This window comes from Eimeria tenella, genomic scaffold, assembly GCF_000499545.2.
Source record: "Eimeria tenella Houghton genomic scaffold, Eth_scaff38, whole genome shotgun sequence".
NCBI classification, from domain to species: Eukaryota; Apicomplexa; class Conoidasida; order Eucoccidiorida; family Eimeriidae; genus Eimeria; species Eimeria tenella.
In genome coordinates, this window is record NW_013543302.1 from 81,055 (window position 1) to 89,512 (window position 8,458).

Below are 8,458 nucleotides of genomic sequence, written 5' to 3' on the forward strand. Positions count from 1 at the left end.
AGGGAGCCGGCGCGCGGTGTATCGACGGCGCAGACCGCGGCCCCCGCGGACCCGCACCTGCCGCGCCACTGCTGCTCCACTTCTTTCTTTTGTGCTTTTATTTCTGCACGTTCCGCCGCGCTTCCGCCCCGTTTAAGCCACACACGCACCCCCCCTTGCGCGCTGCTGCGCCCCGGGCGGCTCCGCCGCCGCGCCGCAGCAGCTGCTGCGCAGCAGCAGCAGCAGCAGCAGCAGCCGCAAGCGTTTGCAACCTTTCAGCCTACACACACACTTGTTGAATTTGAATTCCAAGGCCCCCAAAACCCCTTTCAATTCACAATTATTAGCAAACAACGAAACAAAGTCAAAGTCACGCAGAATTCAAATTCAGCTTCAGCGGGGGCAGGCAGCTGCACACCCGCCACGACGGGCCCCCTCCCGACAGCTGCTCCTCCCGCTGCTGCTGCTGCAGCGCAACCAGCGCGGCAGCTGCTGCTGCTGCAGACTGCAGCTGCACGTAGCCGTAACCCAGGGGCTTCCCGCTGCTGCTGTCCCGGGCCATCCGAGTCTTCTTCACAGCAGCAACGCCAGAGGCCATTCTGTACAGAGCAGCTTCAGTTGCTGCCAGCGGCAAGTTGTGCAGCAGCAGCGTGTCGCTGCCAGCCACCGCAGCGGCGCTCGCTGAGCCAGAGGCAGCAGCAGCAGCAGCAACAGCAGCAGCAGCAGGGAAACCCAAAAGGCTGAACTGTCCAAATTTTTGAGAGACCCGAAAGAACACTTTTCCAATATCTTCCTAGTAGACGCGACCTGGCTGCTGCAGCTGCTGCTCTGCGCTGAGTGCATGCACGTATGTTTTTATATGTTGTACAATACTATTTATAGTAGCTGCTGCATATTTAAATCCTAAATATTTATTTTTTATACGATGCGTGTCTGCAGAAGCTGCAGCGGCAGAGCAGCAGCAGCAGAAAGACCGCGAGTTTCCCAGAAACGAAATAAAATGAAAAAATGCAAATAAATGGAAAAATGCAAATAAGCGTAAAATTATAAATAAGTGAAGAAGTATAAAGCGAATCAAAGTTCAAATACAGTGGAAAGTGCAAATAAAATGAGAAAGTGTAAGAAATAGAAAAGTGCAAAGACAGCAGCAAGACAAGGGGGGTTTTTGCTCACGGCAGTGGGCGCTGCTGTGCAGCCAGAGTGCAACTCTGCGGCCTCTGAATTCAACTTTAGAAAATAAAGTCAGAGCTCTTTGAGCTGCTTTTGCTGACGGCAGTTCGACGACGGCGCAGCCTGCGGAAGCTGAGGTGTACGTACACCTCGGCACCCGCACAGACACCACCGGCAGCAGCGCCGACAGACACTTCCGCACTTCTTCTTCGCTTACGCCCAAGTCCACATTCACCAGAAACACCACGCTCGCCTCCTTTCCTGCATCAAGCAGCAGCAGCAGCCGCAGCAGCAGCAACAGCAGCAGCAGCGTTTTGGCTTTTAATGCAGTTGAGCTTAGCGAAAGGCTTCTGCACCAGCAGCAGCACGTGCGCGGCGGCTGATGCTGCTGCTGCTGTTGCTGCTGCTGCTGCTGCTGCAGTGTTGCGTTTAGCAGAAGCAACGCAGGGACTGAAGTGACAATTCGTTTTAGCGCACATTTATATCGCACAGTGGCTCAGAGTCTAGGGTTTGAAGCTTCGGCCATCAGGACTGCGGCTAGGGTTTAGGGTTTAGGGTTTAGGAGCTCACTTTCAATTTGAATGGAGTAGCTCAGAGACGAAGCAGCAGACTCTACTACTTGCCCCCTTTCATTTTTTTCCCTGAGACAGAAATAGAGATAACACAAAAGTCACAAAAAATCTAAAGTGACAAAAGGAACTAAAATGAACTGGCTGAGTAAGTATATATATATATAGATGTATATATATATATGTATATATATATAATGAAATAAGTGCAACTGAATACCAAATTAATTGAGTCGTTTGTTAAACTTGGAAACACACACAAATATATCTACTGAATCAGCAGCAAAAGGTAGTTGACTTCCTGTTTGCTGCTGAATTCAACTTTGCCACTTATCAAATATAAAGCCTCAAGAGGCAATTTTGGCCTACCTGGGAGCATGCAGAGACTTTGAGCTTTTCCAAACCTTTTTCAATTTCAAATTAATTGTTTTAAGGGCTGCTGAGTGCAGCCGTAAAGTTACGAAGTTTCCCATCTCGTAGTGAAAGCCCGAAGCGCTCGCCCGCCCTTCAGCGCGCGCTGAAGAGATAATGCATTTATATGAGCCCGCAGCCTATAAATGGCATTTTAAAACTGAATTTTAAAGAAAAAAGTCGCAAATCGATCCAAGACAGCTCTTCGGAGGAGTAACGCCGCTGTGGGCGTTGCAGCATGCCCCCCAGGTGACTGCGTGAGGCGTCGGCGGCAACAACTGTCTCGCTGGCTGGAGGCTCCTTTAAAAAATATTATTCTTGAAATGAATTGAATACAATTAAGTAAATAAAGATAAACAAACTTGAAAAGAAAAGACGGTGGAATCCTGGGGTGTGCGTACCGCGATCGACAGGCAGGGGCTGATCGGCAGGGGCCCTTGAGTGTTTCGGCGCATTCGAGCCCGTCTGTTCACAGAAAAATACAAAACAAATTAAAACTATTTAATTAATTTTATTTCGCGAAGTAAATGCGCAAAAATGATATTTCAGTGCAGTGTGCAGCCGCCGCTCCCGTCTCCCGACTGATCCGCCCTGGCCTCATTAGACATCTCCGCTGATCCGTTGCTGTTTCCTTGTCAACGGACTAATTAATTCAAATTATTTTCTTAAAAACAAAAAAAACATATTTGTTACTGTGTTCTATTCTTTCTTTATCTTCATCCGAATCTCTTTTCGGGCTTGTCTCCGATCCGTCACGCCCCAGCGCACTTATGTCCGGCAGTGTATCTGTGCGCTGAGTTGATTGTTTCGCATTTAAACCATCAAATTCAATATTTTTAATTTTTTAATACTAAAAAGTGATTAAAGTCCATCTGTAGGACTCCTGAGGAGCAAGAGAGGCCCCTCAACTCCTGTCACTAGATCAACTGGGTTCTCCCCCGCTAGTTTCTGCAGCGAATTTCATTGGATTTAGCTCGTTTTCAGCCATACAAATACTTTCCTGAAGCAGATAAAACAGAAGCAGATGATTTAGTTGCAGAAAAGGAGTTTATTTCGCTGTTTCCTCGAGTGGCGGGAGACCCGCGCGAGCTGTGGACACACCCCAGCACCCAAGTGGCCGCAAATGGCGGAAGAAAGCCTGCAGTACCTCATAAACGCTGCCACAGAGGCCCTGGAGTCCCGAGGGACCCTCCGGGCGCTGCGGGCGCAGCTGCTGACAGAACTGTTTAATGCTTTGAAGGGAAAGGTGAGGGTGGGGGCTTTCGCCGTGGGCAGCGCCGCATGCAGATCCGCAGCAGAAACGTGCATACACTGCGCGCCGTGTGCTGCAGCCCGCCGCGCCCCCCCCAACGCCACCGGAAGTGACTCTTCTCAACGAATTAATTGCCGAATATCTTAATTTCAATTATTATGGACACAGCCTCTCGGTCTTTTTAGCAGAAACTGGAATGAGAGCCTCGGCCAGGATGACGCGGCCGGCGATGGCGGCCGCCCTGGGCTTGGCGCCCCCACCAGAGCCCAGCATGTGAGTCTTTTCCCCTTCTGAGAGATTTATTTCGAAGAAAAAGAGAAACCAATTTCTTATTTGTATTAAAAGGAGAAAATAGTGGCAATTCAAGCCGCCTAAATCAAATCTAAGCAACTCTAGACACTCTAGGTCCACGCCTGCGCTGCGAGCCACATGTGCAGCCCCCTCCTCTTCTACTTGACTGCGCCAGCCGAAGAAGACCCCCCAGCGCAGCCAGAAAGGCCGCAGTGAGGCTGGCAGTGGTGGCGGGGCTTTGGAGTCAGAGTGACGCAAAGCTTTCCGCGAAATGCCACCAGAGTGCGGCACTAGCCTGGGCTGTCGCGGTCCTCTGTTTCTCTGCAAATGCCCGGCTAAACGCCGACTGACATCCTGCAAAAGACGTTTTAAACTTGAATTTGTTTCCTTTTTATTATTTAACTCTTCTTTTCCTGCATGCGAGGCAAGATGCGTTCGCGCTTCGAAAGCTGCACGTACACCCAGCGGCGGCGCCGCCCGCGCGGGTTGCTGCACTCATCAGATCCGAAAGCTGAACATGAAAGATATGCAATGAACGCACTTATTATTTGGCTATTTTTTGTAGTTTGCAACACTGCTGCCGCCCTGACGCACAATGTTCGCAGCACAGCAGCGCTTTCCCCTTTCGCCTTCGCTCCCCCGCAGCCCCCAACGCCCCCCCAGCCGCCGCAGCCGCCGCAGCCGTACGAACGGCCCGAAGCGACGGCTGAAGAGAAAGCAGAAATTCAAAAAGAGCTGCTGCAGCAGGTTGAAGAGGCTCAGGGAGAAGTAGAGGAGGCGCTGGGAGGCAAGCCGGCCATCGAGCAGCCGGAGGAGGAAAAAGAAGAAAAGGCGCGATCCAAGGGGAACTTCCTCACGAAGATCATCGAAGAAGCCTCCAAAATATTTGCCGTGCTTAATATTTGGTATAAATACGGTATATTCGCTCTCGGATCCGCGGAAAGCTGCAGAAACTCAACTTCTCCATTTCAGAAAAACAGATGCCCGCGCCGCCCGAGACCACTGCCGTCGCCGGTCTGACCACTGGTCCTCCCCCCGTTTCGGAGTCCGCGGCGTTTCAGAAACAAGTCCTTCAAGACCTCCAAAAAGTAACAAAACGAAACAAGAGAATTCAAGTTTCAGTTCAACTCTGCGCATGCGCCTTCTGCAGAAATCTGAAAGCCAGCCCCTAACGAAGCAAGACATCCGGGAGCTTGAGAAGGTCTGAAGTTTTTGGAAGCAGAAATCACTTTTAATTAAATAAATTGGAATTTTTTGTTTTCCAGGCAATGGCTCCATCCGTGAGCAGATATGGCCCCAGTTTCGCCGCGCCGCCCTAACGAACTGCCGCTGCTGCTGCTGCTGCTGCTGCTGCTGCTGCTTCCGCAGCCCGCGCCCCGCGGCGGCGAGTGCATGCAAGACTATTCCGTGGGGTGTCCACTGGACTTTGAGCAGCAGGGGTCGAGCTGCGTGGCAACAGCAGCTTACGGGGGCCCGTGTGGGGCGCAGCAGCCGGAGCTGCAGCAGCTCAGCAGCAGCTCGAAAGCTGCCTGGGCTGCTGCATGCAAAGCCCGCTACCCCTGCATGCCTCAGCAGTGTCCTGGGGGCGCAGACTATTCGGAAGCCTGTCCTTTGGGGTGGCGGCTGCGCGCTGCGGACGGCCGCTGCGTGGCTGCTGCTGCTGCTGCTGCTGCTGCTGCAGCAGCAGCCTGCGGCGACGAGCTGCTGCGCGGCGACGCAGACCCCACGGCCAAGGCCCGCTGGGAAACCCTCTGTGGTGTCCAGTGGCCCTGCAAGCAGCAGATCTGCGTCCCAGACTTCAGCAGCAACTGCCCCGCGGGCTGGGCCGAGGGGCCCCCCGGCTCGGCCCGCTGCAGGGGCCCCCCGGGCTACGGGGGCCCCTGCCCTTTGCTGCTGGACTTGTCGGGCTACAGGGGCCACCCGCAGCTGAAGGCGGCGCTGCAGCAGCGCTGCGGCCTCGCCTGGGCCTGCAGCAGCAGCAGCAGCAGCAGCAGCAGCAGCAGCAGCGGTGGAAGGAAGCGAAACTACAGGGCCCCCTGCCCCCTCGGCTGGCAAGAACTTGAATTCCATTTGTGTCGGGGGCCCCCCTCTTTCATCTCCACAGAAAATTGTCCTCGAGAGATTTCTTTAAGATCTGAAGAAGACCGCCGCGCCTTTGCTGCGCTTTGCAAAGTCCAGTTTCCTTTCCAAGGTGAGACACCCGAGGCCCCTCGCTGCTGCTGCTTCTGCTGCTGCTGCTGCTGTTTCTGCTGCTGCTGCCGCTTCTGCCGTTGCTGCTGCCGCTGCTTCTGCTGCTGTTGCTGCCGCTGCTGCTGCTGCTGCTTCTGCTGCTGCTGCTGCTGCATGCAGCGCTCCAGACAGAACCGCATGCGAATTGGACTTCGGGTTTGTGTGCCCGGTGGGCTGGACGGACTCTGGGGACGGGCAGCTGTGCCGGGCGCCGCAGAACTACAGGGGCGGCTGTGAGTGGCCTAACCACTGCAGCAACTCGAGGTGACCAGTGGTCACCTGCTGCTGCTGCAGGCAGCCAAGAAGTGGCCTTCGGCGCGCTCTCGCAGCAGCAGAAGCTGCAGCAAATGGCTGCTTGCGACGTCCAGTGGCCCTGTGAGTGCTGCTGCTGCCGCCTCCGAAGCAGCAAACTGATTTGCTTCTGCAGGCGTTGGAGAGTTCCAAGAAGCAGCAGCAGAACCGGCAGCAGCAGAACCAGTAGCACCACCAGCAGCAGCAGCAAACGTAAGTCGCACACGGCACCGCCGAGCCACGCAGCGATGGGCTGTACGTACACCCCACAGACACCAGCAGCAGCAGCAGCAGCAGCAGCAGCAGCAAGACGAAGACGAATGAGGGCGCCACAAATGGTCACGCCCAGGACCAGTGGACCACTTGACGACAATGGCCTTCTCCACTCCCAGCTGCTGCCTCGAGGAGCTGCTGCCTCTGCTGCTGCTGCTGCTGCGGCCCCCGATAGCAGCTGAGCGGCAGCAGCAGGCGCTGCAGCCGTCCCCCCTCTCCTGCCCTTTGCTGCTTCTGCACTGTGCACAGCAGATCAAATTGTCTAGAAAATATATATTATATAAATCTGCATATAATTTATAAATATATATATAATATATATTATACATATGTATTTAAATTTATAAATAAACAGAATATGAATATTTACTTTATAGTTGCATTTGCATGCATGCAGACAGAAAACACCCACAGAAGCACCCGCAGCTGCACACTTTCATGGACACGCATGCGGGCGCAGCAAATAAGCTGCTGCTTCCCCCGTTTTGCTGCAGCAGCAGGGCCTTTTAATTGCTGCAGCAGCGCAGCAGCAAATGATGCGGCGCTGCAGCAGCAGTTTTGCCTCGGAAAACTGCGGAGTTGTGAGAGGCTTTGAGGAAAAATAGAACAGCACACGAGGAAAGGAGATAAATACTTGTAATAATTAAAAGCCGTTTGGTTTTGTTCAAGAGACTTCCTTGGAGCCGCCAGGGTGTCTCTACACCCCAGCGGCCAACTGGCCGCCGCCGGCGACGCGCGGGGGACGCCTTTTGAGTCATTTCTTTTAAAGTAAAAAACATTGGCCCGCAGCAGCAGCTGTAGAGAGTCTCAAGCCCAGCTGGCTGCTGCTGCTGCTGCTGCTGCTGCTGCAGCTGCAGCAGCAGCAGCTGCTGCTGCAGCTGCGGGCGCGGGGGTGCGCGCTAAGACTGCTATAAATGGATGCTCGGAGACCCGCGAAGTGGAAATGCACGTCTTTGATTTTGTGGAACTAGAGAGGCGCACGAGTGGGCGCCTTTGCGCGCAGGTGTACGTACACCCGGGCACGTACAGCCGAAGGCGCACGGCTTCGCGGGCGGCGACCGGGGAAACTTGGGAGTTGGTGTGCAGAACTGCAAACGAGAAATAAAAAAGTGCAAAACAATGAAAATTTGGAAGAATTAAATCTACTTTTGCGCTTTTTGAAGGCCGCGGGGCCTTCACTTGCTGCTGCGCTGCTCCCGCATCCACTCCACGAAGTTGTCGATCAGCAGCGGCCACGCGCCGTCGTCTTCGTACTCCTCGAGGATCCGGTCAATGGTCTGGTCCGGCGCCTCCCCGCAGTGGTCCACTGGTCCACTGGGCTCCCCGGCCTCCTGCCCGCTGCCGCTGCTGCTGCTGCTGCTGCTGCTGCTGCTGCTGCAGGGGACCAGCGGCCCGGAGGTGAGGGAGGAGAGGGCGAACTCGAGGACCATGAGCCAGACGTCCTTGTTGATGCTGCGCAAGGTGGACGTACACTCGACGTAGCGCAGGAAGTGCTGCAGCAAACACCACTGCAGCGGCTGCAGCAGCAGCTGCCAGTAAGCCACAGCAAGGTCTGTGGGGAGCTGCTTCTGCTGCGGCTCCAGCGAGTACACGAAGGCGAAGCTGTAGACCCGCCGCAGCAGCTGCCGGTCCCTGTAGGGCGCCTGCTGCTGCTGCTGCACCAGCCCCTGCAGCCCCTGCAGTGTATCTACACCTAAGCTCCGCAGCCCCCGCAGAAAGTCTTCTCGAGTTATCACTCCTTGAGTTCTGCAGCCGCAGTGGAAGGCAAAAACCAAAAAGAAAATGTCATCGAGTCCCACGCCCAAGTCCCCCGACAGCCTCTCCAGTCCTTCGCCCTGAATCGCCTTTCCCGCTGCTGCTGCTGCTGCTGCTGCTGCTGCTCCCGTTGCTGCTGCAGCTCCCGCGGCCCCCGGCTCGCACACCGCGTACTTGTCGAAAAACAGCGCCATCTTCCGCTCGCTCAGCGCTGCGCGGGGGGCCCCGGCGGGGCCCC

The 8,458-nt window shown here is 54.8% G+C and overlaps 3 protein-coding genes across 3 annotated transcripts; 1 reads left to right on the plus strand and 2 right to left on the minus strand.

Moving 5' to 3' along the window:
• Window positions 1-349: 349 nt before the first annotated feature.
• On the minus strand, window positions 350-2,191 carry ETH_00014700 (uncharacterized protein; the record flags this gene model as incomplete). Its single annotated transcript, XM_013376609.1, has 4 exons — window positions 350-660; window positions 1,297-1,410; window positions 1,720-1,790; window positions 2,088-2,191. The coding sequence occupies 4 exons, from the start codon at window positions 2,189-2,191 to the stop codon at window positions 350-352; spliced, it is 600 nt and encodes a 199-aa protein (XP_013232063.1).
• A 2,012-nt stretch (window positions 2,192-4,203) lies between these two features.
• ETH_00014705 (uncharacterized protein) lies at window positions 4,204-6,516 on the plus strand (the record flags this gene model as incomplete). The annotated part of the gene is made up of 6 exons (XM_013376610.1): window positions 4,204-4,588; window positions 4,645-4,760; window positions 4,823-4,873; window positions 5,041-5,863; window positions 6,022-6,276; window positions 6,329-6,516. The coding sequence occupies 6 exons, from the start codon at window positions 4,204-4,206 to the stop codon at window positions 6,514-6,516; spliced, it is 1,818 nt and encodes a 605-aa protein (XP_013232064.1).
• A 1,124-nt stretch (window positions 6,517-7,640) lies between these two features.
• On the minus strand, window positions 7,641-8,414 carry ETH_00014710 (uncharacterized protein; the record flags this gene model as incomplete). Its single annotated transcript, XM_013376611.1, has 1 exon — window positions 7,641-8,414. One exon carries the CDS (start codon window positions 8,412-8,414, stop codon window positions 7,641-7,643), a length of 774 nt encoding a protein of 257 aa, XP_013232065.1.
• Between the last annotated feature and the right edge of the window lie 44 nt (window positions 8,415-8,458).